This window comes from Cajanus cajan, chromosome 6 (assembly GCF_000230855.2).
Source record: "Cajanus cajan strain Asha chromosome 6, NIPB_CcT2T_4, whole genome shotgun sequence".
Taxonomy (NCBI): Eukaryota; Viridiplantae; Streptophyta; class Magnoliopsida; order Fabales; family Fabaceae; genus Cajanus; species Cajanus cajan.
In genome coordinates, this window is record NC_138522.1 from 2,573,449 (window position 1) to 2,594,139 (window position 20,691).

The 20,691-nt window shown below is 34.9% G+C and overlaps 3 protein-coding genes across 4 annotated transcripts in view; all 3 read right to left on the reverse strand.

Annotated features, from left to right (window-relative positions):
- Window positions 1-5,801: 5,801 nt before the first annotated feature.
- On the reverse strand, window positions 5,802-7,322 carry LOC145949414 (uncharacterized). The gene is made up of 3 exons (XM_083059376.1): window positions 6,855-7,322; window positions 6,301-6,722; window positions 5,802-6,189 (listed from the first exon to the last, which is right to left on the reverse strand). Exons 1-3 carry the CDS (start codon window positions 7,320-7,322, stop codon window positions 5,802-5,804), a joined length of 1,278 nt encoding a protein of 425 aa, XP_082915502.1.
- Window positions 7,323-9,452: 2,130 nt separating this feature from the next.
- Window positions 9,453-14,821, reverse strand: LOC109819364 (putative indole-3-pyruvate monooxygenase YUCCA10). 2 transcript variants are annotated; one of them, XM_020385074.3, is made up of 4 exons: window positions 13,583-14,821; window positions 13,255-13,488; window positions 12,821-12,946; window positions 12,519-12,608 (listed from the first exon to the last, which is right to left on the reverse strand). In XM_020385074.3, exons 1-3 carry the CDS (start codon window positions 14,192-14,194, stop codon window positions 12,827-12,829), a joined length of 966 nt encoding a protein of 321 aa, XP_020240663.1. In that variant the 5' UTR covers window positions 14,195-14,821; the 3' UTR covers window positions 12,519-12,608; window positions 12,821-12,826. The 2 variants fall into 2 exon arrangements, with proteins under 2 accessions (XP_082932498.1, XP_020240663.1); XM_083076372.1 differs by lacking the exon at window positions 12,821-12,946 and having other exon boundaries at window positions 9,453-12,608.
- A 4,545-nt stretch (window positions 14,822-19,366) lies between these two features.
- Window positions 19,367-20,691, reverse strand: part of LOC109809850 (nicotinate N-methyltransferase 1) — a 43,443-nt gene continuing 42,118 nt past the window's right edge. Inside the window, exon 4 of the mRNA XM_083076501.1 lies at window positions 19,367-19,717. Within this exon, the coding sequence (XP_082932627.1) occupies window positions 19,418-19,717 (300 nt within the window). The 3' untranslated portion in view covers window positions 19,367-19,417. The remainder of the gene's footprint in view (window positions 19,718-20,691) is intronic.

The window sequence follows — 20,691 nt, forward strand, 5'->3', positions numbered from 1 at the left end:
TATATTTAAAATTTCAATTTATTATGTATTATAAAAAAAATACACATGTAAAACCACTACATACTCATAGTCAATATACTGCACTAGAGTTTCTTTGAATAATCAAACTCGCGCTTTTTCCTCTACCTACTTAGGGTTCTTTACCAATAGCCCACTCTCAAACTTGACATAGGTCAATTGCATATTATATTTGGTTATGTTGTAATATAATGACATAAATTTTTGTTTGTTGATCGGGTAATGTTATCAAATGATCTTGGCATGGGTTCCCTGCTCATTATATTGGGCAATATTCGTTGTATAGTGTTTACTGTACTGGCCCAGCCGAGTTGTCAACTTGTCCCTCACCAAGCTGCCTACTTGGCCAAAGGCCTACCAACTTGACCAAGACTTTGTCAAAGGCTTACCAGCCTGACCAAGCAGTAAATTCATTATTGCTGAGTTCCTCAGCTCGGCCATGAAACACGGACATCGAAATATCACATCGGCCCAAAAAGGCCACGTCATCAAATAGATAAAAATACAATCTTGTCACTGCACCGCAATCATAAGGTAAAATCCTAAAAATGCAAATGTGCTGATAGACAGTAAAAACCCTAATATCACCAAGGTACGTCTACTATATATATGAGACATATACACTATTAAGAACTAACTTTAGCATCAGAGTCTTTTTTGCAGGTACCACCCCCATCTTGGAGCGGACAACCTACGAACCAGTAGAGGCTCACCAATCTTATCAGAGAGATTGTCACCGATCCAATCTCAGGTGAGAACACTTACTGATTAAAAAATCTTTATAATGAGTTATGAGATTAATGGGAAGTGAGATTTTATTAGTTTTTAAGTGTACAAAATTAATTTGTGAAGTGTGACAACCAAAGTGCATAATGTCATAATATAGGGAAAAATTGACTTGAAAAAAGAAAATAAAAGTAATACACAACATAATATTCGAAAGAGGAAACAAGTGATATTGCATATATACAATAAAACTATTAGCAAGTCATGAAAATTATATATTAGAAAAATTACAATTTTCAAAAAAATTATTTTTTTAAAATTTTTCATACCTAATATCCAACAATTGGTATAGGTCGCGGATTGGTTTAATATTCTAGATATAGAAAAAAAAATACACAAATTCAATCAATCCAATCAAAATTATTTTAATCCATTTTGATAGCAAATTTGTGAAACTCAAACCAAACTGAACTATTAACACCTCTACTAAATGAGTTATATAATACAAAATCATAAAAGATTCCAACACTATGTATTCCTTTTCATTTGCCAATCCTGGATTTGATTAAAAATTATGTACTCCATTATTGTGTGTGGTAGAACTGTATTACACATAACATAGACACTACCTTTGCTATAAGGTAATTAAAAGACACATTGTAAAAAAAAATGCTATATAAATTCTATATCTTTCTTAAAATCACATGTAAGATTATGCTAGTGGGAGAAGGGTCTTTGACGTTGGTTATTTTGGGGTTCTACATTGATTATTGCGCTGATGTAGATGAAGACGACGTAAAAATAAATGGTATTGACGTCGCCATGTATATTCCAAGCCAAGCACAATTACGTCTCTTCCACACCCTGTGCCTCTCCCCTTGTTACTATGCTTCCTCCTTCGACCCCTCCCTCACAAACCAACCTTAAGCGCGCGTCCTGGTTGTGCCTCCTCTTCTAGTAGATCTGGGAGAAGAAACAATATATAACTATTTGTGTTTTGGGTGGATTGCTATTTATAGGAATATAATCTGTACATAATGATGAGTTTGCTGGATGAAAATAATAAAGAAGGGTCTTACTCTTACTAATAATGTGATATTGAGACTAAGTTTTAAGTTTAATAGATGTTTTATGTTGAAATTATATTAAGTTGTTTTGTTGTTAAAACTTATTTGATTTAAGATGTTTTTATTTCTTTTTTAAATAATGTTTTTATTGAATAACGATGTGAACCCTTTTACAAGTTTATGAGAAATATTATTATATTATTTTATTTTTTAAAATATTTGTTATATTTTATTTAAATTTTAAGAGGTAGAAGGTGTCACACATTCCACCAATTTAGGCATGTTGGGTGCTCAAGAACCCACATAGAATGTGACGTGGTATTGTGATATTTCACTAGTGTATGATCATGTGTGGAAGAACTTTTCATTTGGGTAGATCGAGATTTGACTTCGAAAGTGTTCTTACAAGAATCAGGTTTGTTCTTAGCTCTGGGAAATTACATCCTTCCTCTTCATCTCGGTCTTGCTCTTGTAAGGAATTGAATGAAGTTAGTCTCCAAGATTAGACTTCTCGGTTGATCTTCTCCTCGTGCACCTTGGATGTACCTGCAAAAAGGACTCCGATGATCAAGTTAGTTATCTGAATATCCCTCATGTTTATCATTATATCCTTACCTATTCTCTATGGTTATTCCTCAGGTAACTGCATAACTGCTTACGCGGTTATTTCCTTCTCGGCAGTTGAGCCGATTATCATAAATGACGTATTCAATGTCGTCAACATATTGAGTTATATTGCCCTTCTTTATGCCTAGTGTAACACATATAATCTTTACGTCAACTCAGCTCGGCATGTATTATCATCAACTTGCCCGAGCTATGATCTCGGTCAAGCCGTGCTATGAGCTCGGTTAAACTCGACTTTAAGTCAGGTTGGTACATAAGCCCCCCAAGCTCTGAATGATGGAAGAGTGAAAGAGTTGAGAAACGCAAAGAATATCTCGGCTAACTTCAAATATGAAAAGACGTTGTGAGGGGTAGTGACGTTACGGGTCTAACGACTCCACGTGTGAAGCATTAAAAGTGATAACGTTATGAACCCAAGAGCCTCAGTTTTGGGAACTGGGAAACGTGAGCGGGTGCGACACTCAATCATTACGATTGGGTTCTGCGCTTGTAACAATTAATATGCCCTAGCTATAGTCATAGCAAGGGTCACACTAATGAGCCACGACGCTTGGGCAAGAAACGAAAGGGTGTCGTTTCCTATATATATGCAAACAAGTGGTTCATGAGAAGAGGTTTTACTGCGATTGTGTTATTAAGCAGCGTTGGTCAAAACCGGAAAGGTTTATCACATAGCAAGAGCGAGCAATCAACAGGTACTCCATTCCACTTTCGGATTTTCTTTTTATTTTGTGAAGGGGGTAAAAAGGAGTGACACAGATGAAAAAGGTGAAAGGGGAAAAACTTAAGGGAATAGAGGCAAATGTGCGTAAAAGGGGAGGGAATAATAGAAAGGATTCACACCCCAAAATTTTAACGACTGGGTTTGAATGGGTATGGGGTGATGTAGGGACATACGAAAGCAAAATTAGGAGTGAAATGGAGGCGAGCGTTTTGTAACAAACTGAAATTTTGTCTACCGCCTTACCTAGAGTGTTTATCAATTGAACCTTGTACAACAGATGAACGCATCTTTTTTGAAGTGTCTACATCACCTCCATTCATATATATGTATCAGTGTTTATTCAAAGATTTGGGTGTGGTGATTCCTTTTACTCGTTTTGAATGTGAGTTCTTAAAGAAGATTAATGTCGCCTGTTGAGATTTTCGTTGAAACACTTTTGTTAATATTTGTAAATTCGTTTAATTCTATCAACGGTCTCAAACACGGCAAGTATATCGGCCGTTCAAGTAGTAAAAATATCGTATCCACAGGGATTAGAAGGTAAAATAAGCATTTATTGACTATTCGTGACTAAAGAATAATTCCAATTTATAGTTTGTCATGTAAATGTGAGATGAAGAGCATGACTATTGGAATGTTAAAACTATAAAAAGATTAGTTTTAGAATGGGAAAGAGTAGAAATGGGATAATGGTATTGTGAGGCTGTGGGGGTCAGATTTCACCAAACGTAACACTAATGTATCCTTAATCTCTTGTTAAATTCATTGCTTAGTCAACCCAATAGTTTACTCAAACCTAATCCCTTAGAGAAAGAGCCTAGGTGCGGATATTGAATATCAATCCCTTGAGTACCCAATACCTACACCCGCATTACGGGCTAGGGTTTAAGACTACTAATGGGTCAAGCTCTATCCCTAGATACAATCTCCACTAGGCATATGTTCCAGAACTAATTTCAAAGGTATTTCCCAATACTCAATGGAACCTTAAATCATGCAAAGGGTGATCAATCCAAAGCAAGCATTAAGCAAAGAAACAAACACAACAATGAATGAAACAGCAAATATATATATCATTGAAAACGTAAGGATTACAATAGAGTATGTTGGCTACATCTAACCCCACAAAATGGGTGAAACCACTCAACAAATAGGGCAAATACAAAATAGAGATGAAAGGAGGATGAAGAACCGAAGGAAAGATCCGCACACGGACGATCCCAAGCCCTGGGAATCCCTTCCGCAGCTCCTGGAGGCGCCCAATGTGAGAATGGAGGTTTCTCCCCCGAAAATGGCTTCAAATACGAGCCTGGGAGATCAGATTAGGGTTCCGCGCCCGGCGCACAATTCTTCGCGCCCGGCACAAGTTCTTCCAGAGAAGTCAAGCACTCTCTGTCTCAACACAAGCCCGGTGCAATTCCTTTTGCGCCCGGCTTAATTCCTTTTGCGCCCGACTCAATTCCTTTTGCGCCTGGCGCAATATAACTGGCAGAGATGAAATACTCTGTTTTTGTCACACCCAGCGCGGGTTATATTGAGCCCGGCGCAGAACCTCTTCTCTGCTCCTTAGCTTCTTAGGTTTCCAATCCTAAGAGTCTTCAATCCTCAAGTCCCTAGCTCAATACCTGCACAAAAAATGAGGTGTATTAAGGTATTGTTAGCTAAATTTGGGTTAGTTATATCTGCACACAAAAAGAACCAAAAAGAGAACAATTATATTGCAATGGTTCAGAGGATGACCGGAATTTGTTTAATAAGTCTCATCCAAAAAGAAGTAAAATTGAGACTTAACAACTCCCCCAAACTTAGAACCTTGCTTGTCCTCAAGCAAAAGGTAATTAATCTAGCAGATAACAAGCAATGCAAGTGAGTCAATTTCTACATCCTAGTTCACTTGTATCTTCTTTTTGCAAGCATGAACCTCAGATGAATTTCCAATCACAATTATTACAATAGAACATGACAAGGTGCAAACAAAGGTTTCAAAAGAGATCAAAGAGCTGAGAAGAGTAATGACTATCTGTGTATGCATCCTCACTAGGAAAATGTTTCTCTCTATGCACACTAGTGTATCAGGGTGAGTGTTTCTTTCTAGTCTACTACTCACGCCACATAATTCAACTTTGCTCTTCGTTTCCAAATGAAACCAGTGGTAAAACAAATGCAGACACTTATCATAAGGTCTTTATTAGGGCAATCTGGGTCAAGCAGGGTCAAGCGGTAGCAGTTTTATGGTTTTTCAAGGATTGAAGGTGCTATAGCTTAAGAGAGCAAATAAGATTTTACAATGATGTCCCTCTCCATACCCCATTACAACAATTTGGCACATGCCCTTTACCTGATCCAAGCCATTAGCCTTTATGAGATGCATATTTACATTTTTGCATCTTAATATTTTTGTTTTTGTTTTGCTTTGTTTTTCTCTTTTTTTTATTATTTTGTTTTGTAATGGCTGACCACATACTTTCTTCTTCCCAAAATTCCCCATTCTTCAACTCCCCCAAACTTATTTGATGTCATCAGTTTGCTCTCTTAACCAAAGCAAGGGTTATGGTTAATTTTTCATGGTTTGGGACAAGTGGAAGGTGTGGTGTTTAGGCTTAGAAAGGTATGGGTCAAGTGAAGAGTGGAGATATGACTTACAGTCCGATCTCATAGTGAGCTCTAGAATGCATACCACAGATACCACGATGGATCTCATCCATTACATATTTGGCTTGGTCCGTGTCTAAGCATTTGAGGAGAGGTATAGAGAAGCCTCGCTTGAACAATTCATCAGATTCAATCGTGAAGTGGCATGATTTGGTTTTAATTTTGGAAGCTTCCACCTTATTATCTGGTAAAATCCCTTCTTTAAGGTATCTCCAGATATCGGCCATCCAACCTTGATGATAAGGACTGTTAGCAAGGACTGTTGTAACTTGGCAGCTAGGAGCAACTATTGTTTCTTGGATGATGGTCTTATGTTGGCCAGGGCGTTTAGTGCTAGCAAGCTTTGATAACAGATCAGCTCTAGAATTTTGTGCTCTTGGAATGTGTTCTATTTGAAAAACATCAAAAAAGGACGTTAGACGAGATACTAGGAGGTTATACCTTTGAAGTTGGGGTTCTTTGGTTTGGTAACTTCCTCCTACTTACTCAGTGATCAACTTGGAATCAGTGCAACACTTTAATCTTCTAACTCCAATGTCTTTGGCCAGCGTTAAACCTGCTAACAAAGCTTCATATTCAGCTTGATTATTGGTAGCTTTGAAATCAAACTTGATGGCAAGTTCAAGCATCATTTCGTTTAGCCCTTCAAGAATAATTCCATCACTGCTACCTTTCACATTAGACAATCCATCCACATGCAACGTCCAGATTTGTTCATCTAAAGCTGGGACAGGAGTAAGCTCAGCAACGAAGTCAGCAAGACATTGGGCTTTTAGTGGTACTTGGCTTTCATACTTTATCCCATATCCAGATAGTTCAATTGACCAAGCTATTATCCATCCAACCAAGTCAGGTTTTCTGAGTATTTGCTTAATAGGATAATCCGTCTTAACAACAACTTGGTGACTCTAAAAATAGGGACGAAGTCGGCGAGACGAGACCACTAAAGCCAAAACTATTGTCTGATATCTTCTTTCGATTTCTTGCAGCACCCGGCTGATGAAATAAACAAGAGTTTGCTTTTTGTCGTTCTCTTATACGAGTGCTGCGCTGAGGGCGTTGTCGGCCACTGCAAGATATAATAGGAGATCAGCTCGGCAATCTGGTTTGGACAAAATAGGAGGAGTTGACAAGAACTGTTTGAACTCGGTAAAAGCTTGCTTGTATTGGTCGCTCCAATGGAATTCCTTTGGCTTCTTAAGTAAGTTGAAGATTGGCCTAGCCTTCTCTACCAACTTGGGAATGAAGCGAGATAATGAGGCAAGCCTTCCTGTCAACCTCTGCACTTCTTTGTGATTTTTGAGACTTCTCATGTTAATCAATGCTCGACACTTGTCGGGGTTTGCTTCATATCCTCTACAAGTGATCATGAATCCTAAAAATTTGCCTTCGTGGACTCCAAAGACACATTTTTCCAGATTTAACCTCATGTTATGTTTTCGGATTTGCTTGAAAATCTCCTGCAGATCATGGACGTGATTTTTGGTGGATTTTGTCTTAATAACCATATCATCAACATACACTTCCAGATTACGGCCAATCTAGTTTGTGAAGACCTTGTCCATGAGTCTTTGATAAGTAGCTCCTGCATTCTTGAGTCCAAAGGGCATAACATGGTAATAGAAATTGGCTTGCTCTATGATAAAAGCAGTGTGTTCTTCATCTGGAGGGTACATCAAGATTTGATTGTAACCTGAGTAGGTGTCCAAGAAACTGAGCATGGCATATCCAGAGGCTCCGTCAACTAATCTGTCAATACTGGGAAGTGGGTACGCGTCTTTTGGGCAGGCTTTGTTCAAATCAGTGTAATCAACACACATGCGCCATTTACCATTGGATTTTTTGACCATTACCACGTTGGCTAGCCAAGTGGTATATTTGATTTCTCTGATAAACCCTGCACTCAAGAGTTTTTTCGTTTCAGCCTTGACAGCTTCTCTCATTTCACCACCGATTTTCTGTTGTTTTTGAGATACAGGCCTTGCTTCTTTGTGAATGGCTAATCGGTGGCAAATGAAGTTGGGATCTATTCCAGGCATATCTGCACTACTCCATGCAAAGAGGTCAACATTTTTAGTAAGAATTGACATGATTTTACCTTGAAGATTAGTTGCAATATGTTTTCTAATCTTGGTACAATGATTCGGTTTCTTGCCAATCTAAAAATAAATTAAATCGTCAATAGGATCAGGTCGGTGGTCATGCATATCGACTCGAGGATCCAGGTCGGCTATCTCCTCTGTGCCGATATGAGCCACGATAGTAGAGGTTGACATCTCGAGTTGAAGATTGGTAGGTGTGATCTTCAAGCTTTCCGCATAGCATTTTCTTACTATCTGTTGGTTGGCTTTTACAGCTATTATATGGCCATTTGTGCCTGGGAACTTCATAGTTAAATAGGGTGTTGACACAATTGCTCCTAATTGATTTAATGTTGGCCTCCTAATAAGAATATTGTAAGAAGTGACGACATCGACCAACAGGTACTTCACCAAGATTCTCCTTGAATTTTGACCTGTGCCAAACGAAGTTAATAATTCAATGAAACCACGAGTATGGACTCACTCACCTGCGAACCCAACAAGAGGTTCGGAATATGGTTGAATCTTGCTGTGAGGAATGTCATGTTTCAGGAAGGTGGGCCAATACAACACATCAGCAGAGCTACCTTGGTCGATCAACATTTTTTGAACCTCCCAATTAGCAACCTTGACTGAGATGACCATAGGATCATCCTGGTTTAGGCTTATGCCTTCATAGTCGTCATCGGTGAAAACAATGGGAGTAGTTGGTGTGGCTGGCTTAGATTCCGAGTTGTGACAATTGTTGACATTTTGGACATTGCATAAATGTCGCTTCCTGGCGGAATTTGAACTTCCTCCTCCGGCAAATCCTCCAACAATGGTATTGATGAATCCGCGTATGTTATTTCCTTCTGAAGATTTGTCTATGTGTTGCGGGTCGGTACTATTTGTACTCGGCTTGTTTTCTTCTCGTGCATTTGCTTGATCATAATTGCTTTGTTCAGATCGGCCTGGGTAACCTTGATGTCGTCCTTGATATCGATTCGAATATGTACCTCGTCCTCTGCCACGTCCTCGGAAACCTCCTCGAGAAGCTTGGCCACGTTGGATATATTGCCCAAGTTGACCAGCTTGAATCAACTCTTCGATCCTGTCTTTGAGACTCCAACATTCTTCTGTTGTGTGTCCGTAATTCCTGTGATAGCGATAATGTTTGCTCTTGTCGGCATTGGCCGAGTTATATGCCGGGGGGGTAAGGAGATCAGATCTGCATGGTTAGCTTCCTCTAAAATGTTAACTCGAGGAGCATTAAGGGGTGTGTAAAAATCATACCTGGGACCTCGTGCTTGACGAGGTCTTTTAGATCTTTGATCGAAGTGACTTTTTTGCTTCTCCTTACTACTCGATTCTCCCTTGACAGTGAGGCCATCTCGAATATGGTTACAGAATTCAGCATGTTCTTCCATTTGGATGTATCCGGCCGCGCGTGCTCTAAGTTCGTCCATACTTGCTGGCTGGTGTCAGCAAAGGCTATCAACAAAGGGTCCGGGCTTGAGTGCCATAAGCATAGAATGGAGGGTGACTTCAGGATTAAGGTTACGGATTTTGATGGAAACGCTAGCAAAATGTTCCATAAAATGCCTCAAAGATTCATCGTCTTGTTGTCGCAGGTTGGACAACGCGGCCGAAGTAATGTGATGAGGTCTGCTAGTGGCATATTGGGCAGAGAAAAGGCGAACCAAGGTGTCAAAATTATCAACAGATCTGAGTGGTAGTTGTGTGTACCAACTAAGGGCAGCCCCTTTGAGTGAGGTTGGAAATACATGGCACATGATGGCGTCATCATTCGTGTAAAGGTTGATCTAGGTAACATATGCGTCGATGTGCTCGTCGGGATTAGTGGTTCCGTCGTATCGGTCAATGTTTAACGGTTTCCAAGCAGGTGGAAGAGGGACTTCCATGATTCCATCAACGAAGGGATGTCGTCGAGTGGAATGAGGATCATACATAGGACGACTGATGTGAGTGTGTTCAGATCGATGAGTCCGACTGGGTTTTGGAGGGTATGTAGGATTGGGAGAAGATTAATGCTCTTCTGCAGTAGGAGGAACATGGCTGGCGTGGTGAGTGTATGGTGGCGGTTGATTTTGCTGCCATTGGGCTCTGAACGCGACATGTACGACACGTAACTGTTGCAAGTCGGCTTCATGCTATTTACGAAGATTTTCCATCGCCGCCGTATGTTGTTGTTGCATCAATTCTATCTGTTCAAGTAACCGTCGCAGGGCCGAATTATCTTCCATATTTGGTGTGTTTGGACGCGGTATACTTGTCGCTCTGTTGGTTTGACTTCAGGTTGAAACCATAAGGGTGAAGGAGGAAAAGTTTTACCAGGCCCTCCTTCTAGTGCCAAATGTTCTTACAAGAATCAGGTTGGTTCTTAGCTCGGGGAAATTACATCCTTCCTCTTCATCTCGGTTTTGCTCTTGTAAGGAATTGAATGAAGTTAGTCTCCAAGATTAGACTTCTCGGTTGATCTTTTCCTCATGCACCTTGGATGTACCTGCAAAAAGGACTCCGACGATCAAGTTAGTTATCTGAATATCCCTCATGTTTATCATTATATCCTTACCTATTCTTTGTGGTTATTCCTCAGGTAACTGCATAACTGCTTACGCGGTTATTTCCTTCTCGGCAGTTGAGCCGATTATCATAAATGATGTATTCAATGTCATTAACATATTGAGATATATTGCCCTTCTTTATGCCTAGTGTAACACATATAATCTTTACGTCAACTCAGCTCGGCATGTATTATCATCAACTTGCCCGAGCTATGATCTCGGTCAAGCCGTGCTATGAGCTCGGTTAAACTCGGCTTTAAGTCAGGTTGGTACAGAAAGGATTTTATCAATAATTTTGGACACTTAATTTTGTGTCATTATTTCTCTATTTTTACTTCTGTGTCAATTATTTTTTCTCCTATCTCACATAATTTGATGACTTTGAATCAGCAAGTCCAACATAAAAATCTATGTGTTTGCTACAATACTGCAATTTGCTGTGAGTGAATCTATGTATTTGCTATTCTTTGACATTACAGTATTGAAATGTGGATTCAATGATACTATTGTACTTATCTCAATTGGCACTTCTTGTGCGCAATTGACTTTATTTAATAAAATTGTTGCTTTCCAAAAAAAAAAAGTCCAACATAAAAATGAATAAAAGAGAAACAAGCAAAAATGTTATTTTGCGTATGCTATTTTTATGTTTCCACACCCGTTGCTTTTATATTTTAGGTTTCTTCGTTCATCGCTTGTATGTTTTGGATCCTCACACTAGTATATGTTTTGTGTCGATTTTTCTACTATTTTTATCTTTTGGCTTGGTTCAATACACATTGCTTTTATGTTTTGAGTCTTTATACTTGTTACTTTTGTATTTAGGGCTCTTGCGCGCCTACTATCTTTATATTTCGAGTTCCTACTCTCTATCTTTCATATTGTTGGGTCTCTATATTTATTATCATAATTTTATTTTAGAATTCATAGATGTACTTATCTTTACAACAATAATTTGAAAACATAATTTTTTTTTTCATATTTATTATTTATATTTATAAGAAAACTCATTCTCAGCTTGAAATGTGTGTTGCATTTGACCATTTTCTTCTCCCAATTCTTGCCCTTTTTGCCACAATTATTTCTCACAATTTCCTTTCAAGTATGCTTTTTTAAACAAATCTTATCTATAAAAGAACTATCTTTTTGTGTCATTCAATTCTTCCTAGATACATGAATGTATAAATACATAAGTCATATTTCAAAGAATCTTGCAAGAAATTTATTCTAATTAAGTAATATCTCATCAAAGAATATTTTTAAAAATTTCTAAAAATCTCTTTAGAAATCTCTCTTAAAAATTTATCTTATACACTAATTGATTATATACATAAAGATAGTATCATTAGTCAAATAATTAAAGATAAATTTAATTTTACATGTTTGGACATTGTTAAGACAACATCCAAACTAATCACAAACATAAAATATTGTGACAAACTTAAAAGTGGAGGTAGTGTTTTTTACATCGATTTCATGTCAGGTAGAAAAAATAATTTTCGTTCTACAAGAGTATGATCAACATCAACAATTCTATAACCAATATAAAATTTTCATTTTAAGTAATATTAAATATTGTTACTTTAATAATGAATATTTATTGCAGAAAATTTTCGAACCACTAATTTCCTCAATCTATATCCATTGTTACCCCACTACATCTCACTGTTTAATGGTTATGGTAAAGATATAAACAATGTTAATCATCGAAATAAGTTGTTATGTAGCTATGGAGTGAATGAAAGATGAATTTAATGAGATGCATTCTTTTAGAACTTTTAAGCACATTGAAAGAAAATTTTGAAACATTTTATTCAACTTCACTATTATATGATGAATTTACATATCATGGGTCCTTTAGTTTTCATGTAGTACTACAATACATGAAATTAAAAATATATTCATCATAACTAATATATTGTAATCTCATTTATGAAAATTATGTGCAAGAGACTCGTAGGAAAGACACTTTCTAATGTAAGTTAAGAGTTTGATTGATATCATCGACAATAGCTTCAGCATCCATTTTAACTCCAAATAAACCTCTTTTTGACAGTCCTGTGCAATACAATCCATATTCACCTTTCCAGTGATTTGGAAATTCATTTTTTGGCATCCCCTCATCGTTTAGAATATATTTGTAATCCTGCAATATAAATTAACACCAATCAATTAATTAAAATCATTCTTAATTACTATATATTATCTTTTTGCTTGACTAAATGGGTAAATATATTCTTTACTATTTGGCAATGTAGATAAGGAGTGGAATATTAGAATTTGTTTAAGAGATTTGAAAAAAATAAAACTTTTGCTAAAAAATTACATATTAATAACTACAACTTATATATCTCATACCTTAAGTCACATATTAACTATGCTTCTATAGCCAGTAGCAAAAACGATCGCATCAAACTCTTTTGTTTCATTATTTCCAAAAATGACTTTCTTGTTCTCAATTCCCGCTATAGGAGAAGGAATTACCTGTTGAGAGTTCATAAGAAAAATCTTGAATTAGGAGATCCCAATACTAAAGTGAAATTTAATATTGTAATTAAAGAAAAGTTCCAATCTCAACTATTAATTATAAATTTTGCTTTGATTCAATTAAAAAATTTCTTAAGAATAATATATTTATATCGTCAATTATTAAGATAAAAAGTTGAAGAAATTTGTACTTAAATATCATCACTGAAAAAATGTTTTCGATTGCTGAGAAGGTATGCATTCTAAGAATCTTTTATTTTTAAAACTACATAACAATTGCATGCATGGTTGTGACTTGTGAGTACCTTAATTGCCCCATCCTTAATCTTTGCAATGGTTCCGACATCGATAACTGGAGACCTTCCAATAACACCCTTAAGATAGAATGGTCCCTTTTTGGGGCGATAAATTCCATACTCAGAGAGATCGCCATATTCCATGTCTGCCAAAAAGGTAACCATAGTGTCCACAACATCAACCGATAAATGCTTCAGCGCACACATACCTTGATGAATCAATTCTTTGGTGAGGACATGAACCTACAAATTATATTAATCATAAACATTTTAATTTTATGTAGAAGGAAATTAATCTATACTATATACGGGAATAAAATAAATAAATATTTTTTACCGGGTTTCGGATAACAATAGAAGTTCTTGCACCAAAATCTTGGAGATCATAAGCAATCTCCATGCCAGAGTTACCACAACCAACTACTAAAACCTCTTTGGATTCATATTTTGAACCTGATTTGTAGTATTTGGAGTGCACTATCTCTCCTTCAAAGCTTCCTAGTCCTGGCACATTAGGAATATAGCCTTCACTGTTTTCACCTGTGGCAATCACAAGAAACTTAGCCACGTAAACTTCCACCTTGTCTTCTTGAGTGTTCTTTGCTTCTACCCTCCACTTGTTCCCAACTTGATCGTACTTGGCAGACTCAACAAAACGAGAGTAAAGAGGGTTTATGTTGAAACGTGCAATGTATGTGTCTATGTATTGAAGAAAGTCTGCTTTGGATAGGAATGTTGGGGCTGAAGGTGGGTGAGGCATGAGAGGCAAAGAGCAAAACTCGCTAGCCAAATGAAGGTTTACTCTATCATAAGCATTTTTTCTCCAAAGAGAGACACTACAATCCTCTTTCTCAAGTATTATGTGAGAGATACACTTTTCTGATAGGCATGCTGAAATTGCAAGCCCACCAGGACCTCCACCCACAATTACCACTGTTGCTTCCTCCATTTTCTTAACTTTCTTGATCGATATTACTCACAATTACTTGTTTATGTTCAAAGGCTTCCAAAGTTTATATTATATACATTTGGCATTGCTAATTTGCGTGCAGTAGTTCATGAACCAAGGAAATTTTTTTGTTCCGGTGGGATTCATTATTTTAAATGAATTTCTATTTATGATTTACTAAAAAAAACCTACCATAAGGAGATACGTATAGTCAATGTTAAGGGTTGTAAAATTAATGAATAATATTAGCCTTTGGACTTTAGAGCTAAATGCATATAATTTAGTTAATCACATTTAATATATATATTAAAAATATTAAAAGTATACATGACCCTTTTTTATAATAATTGATTAAGTATCTTATATTGCATATTTTCTTAAAAATAACTTATTTTTCTTGCATTTGATATCTCGGTCAATGGAATGAATCTTATCATCATTAATCTTGACTACATACAGAACTATAGATGAATATTCATATAATTGAATTAATCTTATTTATATTTTGAAAAATGTTGTGTTTGATACAAAACCAGTGTTTTCTAAACAATGACCATGTTCTTTTGCTTTGTATAGAAATTAAATAAGACTCCTATTAATCATCTAATATTAAATATACTTTCTAGTAAAAATTTAATAAGATTCCTTATGTAGTATATTAAATTAGGATATATATATTTTCTAAGAAAGTGACTTATTTTTGTTGAAAAATATGAGGAAATGAAATATTAGAGACAACTTATTTAATGGATTGCAAATTTACGGTGGAAGTAAACTTAGGTATATTATTATGGCAATCACCTTTTATGATGGGTATTTTGGATATTTTTTGTTGATCAGGAATGTAATAGATCTTGATAACATAAAATGTTTGCACATTCTATATATGACGGATCAATATCTAACATAAAAAGTTCACTTTCTATGTTGTATGGTTAGTGTCTCTCATAGTAAGTGTAGGTCAAGATGAATATTAATACATTAACACCTATATTCTATGACGGGTATGCTATTACCTGTCATAGAAGGTGCACTTTCTATGTCAGAAAACGTTACATCCATCATAGAATGTGTAATTTTTTTAATATCCTATTCATTTTTTAAACTTTTCAAAACTTGCACAACAGAAATACATTTCAGATAGTTCAAAACAACATATTATTGTCCAATTCAATACAAGTATAAAATATAATATCTATTATTTAAATTAAAAATGTACAAATTAAACTACATAGCAAACTAATTAAGAGAGTTAACAAGAAAGTTAAATTTAACAATAATTGTCATTAATTAATAATAATGACAATTTGATGGAAAACTTGTTGGAGAATCCGGATTGATGTGAATCCTCTTCAAGTTCCTCCCTAGATCTTTGGCTCCTTGATTCTTCCTAAGCTTTGCTAAGGTCTCCAATGGAGGAGGAGACCTTAGAACCACCATGGTTTGGTGGAGAAATCTCCCAAGAGACGCCACTCCTTGATGAAGAGATAAGTCTCTTCAATTCTCACCACACTCTTCTAGTGAAGGGATAAGAGAATTGGATGAATATCAAAGAGGTTTAGGGACTTTTAGAAGAGAGAAATCTGAACAATTATTCAGAAATGAAATCTCAATATCTCCAAAATTGTTTTATAATGAAGGAAAAACGAAAATATAGGAGTAGGAAGCTTGGAGAGCAAGCTAGCCTTAACCGTGGTTCACTAGGAACCATGGTAAGGTCTAGCTAACCATCCATGGTCTAGAGGCTTGGAGAGCAAGCTACTCACTTAGCTTGCTTGGTAAGCAAGCTAAGGAGAAGCTTGTGCTTCAAGCTTCTAAGCTTGAGTGTGAACAAGCAATGTGAACACAAATCAAGGTGGGCGGCTCATGGACTTTATTTTACTCCAACCGGTTTTGAAAAAATGTTGATTTGGTTTAGTTAGATTCATCCAATGTGAATGAAACCTAGCTAAATCAAATCTATGAAAAATTAGGAGTAAAATGAGTCTAATATGTAAAATTTTGCCTAGGCCCATCTCTAGGTCCAATTGCTAGTAACACTCTCTAGCTTGCTAGTTACACTCTCTAGCTTACTAATGTCACTCCCAATCCTACTACTAGAAAACTAAGAAAAGAGTGTATTTCTAGATTAGGTTAAATGGAGTCAAAGTGTCCAAGTAACCTACCCTAGAAACAATATACAATAGCTAATAAAAAGAAATAAAGTGCCTCACAAATACAAAGGCAAAAATACACCTATACAAGTATATACTATATACAAGGTACAAGAAATCAAACTATACAATGTATGTACAATAGAGACTATGAGACTAAAAAGAGGAATCATACTCAATACTCATATTGAGCATAGGTCTAAGAAGCACCTCCTCTCTAGATGCCTCCTTTAGCCTCCTAACCATGGACCTAGTTAAAGGCCCAATGGTCTTCAAGTGTGAGCCTCCTTGGATCAACCTTCACCCTTCTTGGTCTTACCTCTTCCAAAGGGATCTTTGGGGATTAGATTTCCATCACAATTACTATAACATAATACAAATATTATCAAATAACAATGAATCTAAACTAAACTAGTCAATGTACAAAAAGAAAACTAAAAGAATTTAGAAAAACATAAATCAACCTTCAATTGCCTCAAGAAAAAAAAAAGTCCATCTTCTGTGGATATCTTTCATGTCTTCATAAGCAAATGGAGTTGAATTTTTGAATATCTACACAATTAATTCAAAATAGAGATAAGTTAAACATTAATTGATCATTAAACTTTTGCATAATCATTTAATGTAATTAATTTAATTTAAAAATATATTACCTTTCTCCATGACTTTGTAATGTTGTCAGTAATGATGGTGAGCATGTGCATTTATCATGTAATAGTCACACTTATGATTACCAACTTGACGTACTTACTATAATTTAGTGAATATAAAACATAAATAAATCATATTTAAAATATATTTTAATTGAACTTTGACTATACTATTTGGTTGATAGTTGACTTATTTTAGGGGCAATATATTGAGTCTTCTTCCTAACTTTCAAAGGAAGCCCCTACAATATCAAGCTTGCTTCCAAAGACTTATGAAAATAAATGATAAATAGAAAATAGTTAAAGAATACAATTTTTGTTTCATAAAATTATATATATATATTATAATAATTATTAATATTAATAGTCGCACTTATGATTACTAACTTGACGTGCTTACTATAATTTAGTGAATATAAAACATAAATAAATCATACGTAAAATATATTTTAATTGAACTTTGACTACTATATGGTTGATAGTTGACTTATTTTAGGGGCAATATATTGGAGCTTCTTCCTAACTTTCAAAGGAAGTCCCTGCAACATCAAGCTTGCTTCTAAAGACCTATAAAATGATAAATAGAAAATAGTTAAAGGATACAATTTTTATTTGTTTCATAAAATTATATATAATAATAATAATAATAATAATAATTGAGAACCCAATTAATATTAATAACTAGTTTATAAGTTTAAGATCTGTGTATGAGTGTACATCAATATACATAAGTATACATGAATTATTCTTTCAATAGAAAATGATTCAAAATTTCTCCTATATTTCTTTTAAAATTTAAATTTTAATAATATTGAGTAGATTTTAAAAATAATTTTATTTATTTTTAAAAATTAATTTTATTGACATAATTAATATTAATAATTTAAATAAGTTAATAGGTTAAATCAAACTTTAAAAAAGTTAGCTTAGACTTATAAATAAAATTTATGATAAATATTAATAGACCGAATTTAGACTAATTTTATATAACGAGTCTAAGCTATATATTTGAAATTTAGCCTAATTTAACATATTCACATCCCTAACTATCATTTGGTGGACATGAAGATCCCGAAATGCCCAAGTTTTTTCCAATGAGAACCCCTCATTGTTTAATACTGCCCTTATCCAACAAATGAGATAGGTCGCTACTATGCCACAAATTCTCCTAAATGTTGGGTCCATTGACGATGTGACATACTTTCCAGGATGACATAATGGTGGAGAATGTCGACAACAGTTTCACTGACAATCTTGATCAAGTTGGTTTCGGTGGACTTATGAAGAGCACAAATCGGGTATGGCATTTCATTTCTATCCTATTACAAGTTTTAGAAGACTCCCTCCTAGTATTAGTTTTGCACTTCATGTCGATGAAGTAGACACCAAGTTCTTGCGCATGTAATCTTGTTTTTCTGGTTGTTTTGTTTTATTTTTCTTCAATTACCAAAAAAAATGACAATGTAAAATACTTTCCAGGATGACATAATGGTGGAGAACGTCGACAGTAGTTACACTGGCAATCCTAATCAAGTTGGTTTCGGTGGACTTATGAAGAGCACAGACGGGGTATGGCATTTCATTTCTATCCCATTACAAGTTTTCGAAGACTCCCTCCTAGTATTAGTTTTGCGCTTCATGCCGATGAAGTAGACACCAGGTTCTTAGGCATGTAATCTTGTTTTTCTGGTTGTTTTGTTTTATTTTTCTTCAATTACCAAAAAAAAATGACAATATGACATACTTTCTAGGATGACATAATGGTGGAGAATGTCGACAACAATTACACTGGCAATCCTGATCAAGTTAGTTTCGATGGACTTATGAAGAGCACAAATGGGGTACGACATTTCATTTCTATCCCATTACAAGTTTTAGAAGACTCCCTCCTAGTATTAGTTTTGCGCTTCATGTGGATGAAGTAGACACTAGGTTCTTGCGCATGTAATCTTGTTTTTCTGGTTGTTTTGTTTTATTTTTCTTCAATTACCAAAAAAAATGACAATGTGACATGCTTTCCAGGATGACATAATGGTGGAGAATGTCGACAGTAGTTACACTAGTAATCATGATCAAGTTGGTTTCGGTGGAATTATGAAGAGCACAGATGGGGTATGACATTTCATTTCTATCCCATTACAAGTTTTAGAAGACTCCCTCCTAGTATTAGTTTTGCGCTTCATGTCGATGAAGTAGACACCAAGTTCTTGCGCATGTAATCTTGTTTTTCTGGTTGTTTTGTTTTATTTTTCTTCAATTACCCAAAAAAAAATGAGGGACTCAATTCCAAATTTATTATTAGGAGGAAGATTTATTCATATAATCATGGAGCAGTCTCATGATTTAATTTTTGCCCACCATTCATGGTGTTAGTAGACTTAATTAGTAACATCACATAGAGTTCAAAGGCTAGCTACTCCTCACTTGTGAAACTCGAGTATAGCAAAATAAGAATCAATATAGAAGGCACGAAATCGAGAAAAACCAGCAGAAAGACCAAGCTGTTTGAATTGTTGTTCAGTTCTATGCTTTCCCTTAGTTATGTACATTATCATTACGAATATGTCACCACTCAGTAATGCTCTTGTTCGGTGACTCTCGTCTATTAGCTCCGGTAGCACGGGTTCGCAAACTATTATTTTTCCCTCATCTGGAAGTGCCTTGTAACAATTCTGCAGCACTAGCTTAGATTCCTCGTCTGTCCATCCTAAAAATACCCACTGCATGTTCAATCAACACAAAAAATAATCGATATACGTGAATTAAATTAATTGGAAATTCCACTGATTTTAATTATGAAGACTTAAAAACCATTGTTAAGATGGTATTTGTAACGAGAAATTACAGTAAGAGAAAGGAAGAATAGAAGGCTGAAATCAAATTATTATTGAGTTAATGAAATATAAGAGGATGAGAGTATTTAAAGGGTTGTAATATTACAACTAACTGAAACATATATATCTCCTAAAATATGGGAGTAAGAAAATTAACTCTTAATTCACATTTGGTTTCCTTATACCTCCTTTCAAACTCAGTAGGTTTCTGATATACATTATAAGAAAGACGCAAATTTCCAACGAGAATAATCCGTCGGTAAATTATTATTCAACTTAATATATTTATTTATCTTAAATATAAGATATAAAATTCAAAAGATGTATTTATCCCTGTTTTATTTTCTAATTATTAACCATTAATAAAATACTAATTTAAAATCTTATCTAATTATATCATATTATGTTTATATCAAATTAAAAACCAGATATTAGTTATACAAAATTATTAAGATCATATTATAAATTATCAATAAGATTCAAGTTAAATAATTTAAAATAATTAATCTTTTAATTATATTATTAGCAAATAATTTATTCCAAAGCTAATCAATTTTTTCTATATTAATTATTAGTAAAATTTAATAACTTTTAATTTAATAGTTGAATCAATGAAATTCAACATGTACCATGAGTTATTGAGCGAAGTAACTTTACAAAGAGTTACTTTGTAAGTCATTTGATTCCTTTTCTCTCTCTCTCTCTCTATATATATATATATTTAAAATTTTATTGATCTTTTTTAATATATGATTGTCAATTATCGTCAAAAAATTATTACATTTTTTTGACAAATATAAATTAGTCAAAAATATTTCATGAGTAGTATAACTTTTCTTACGAATTTTTTTCATTAGAAA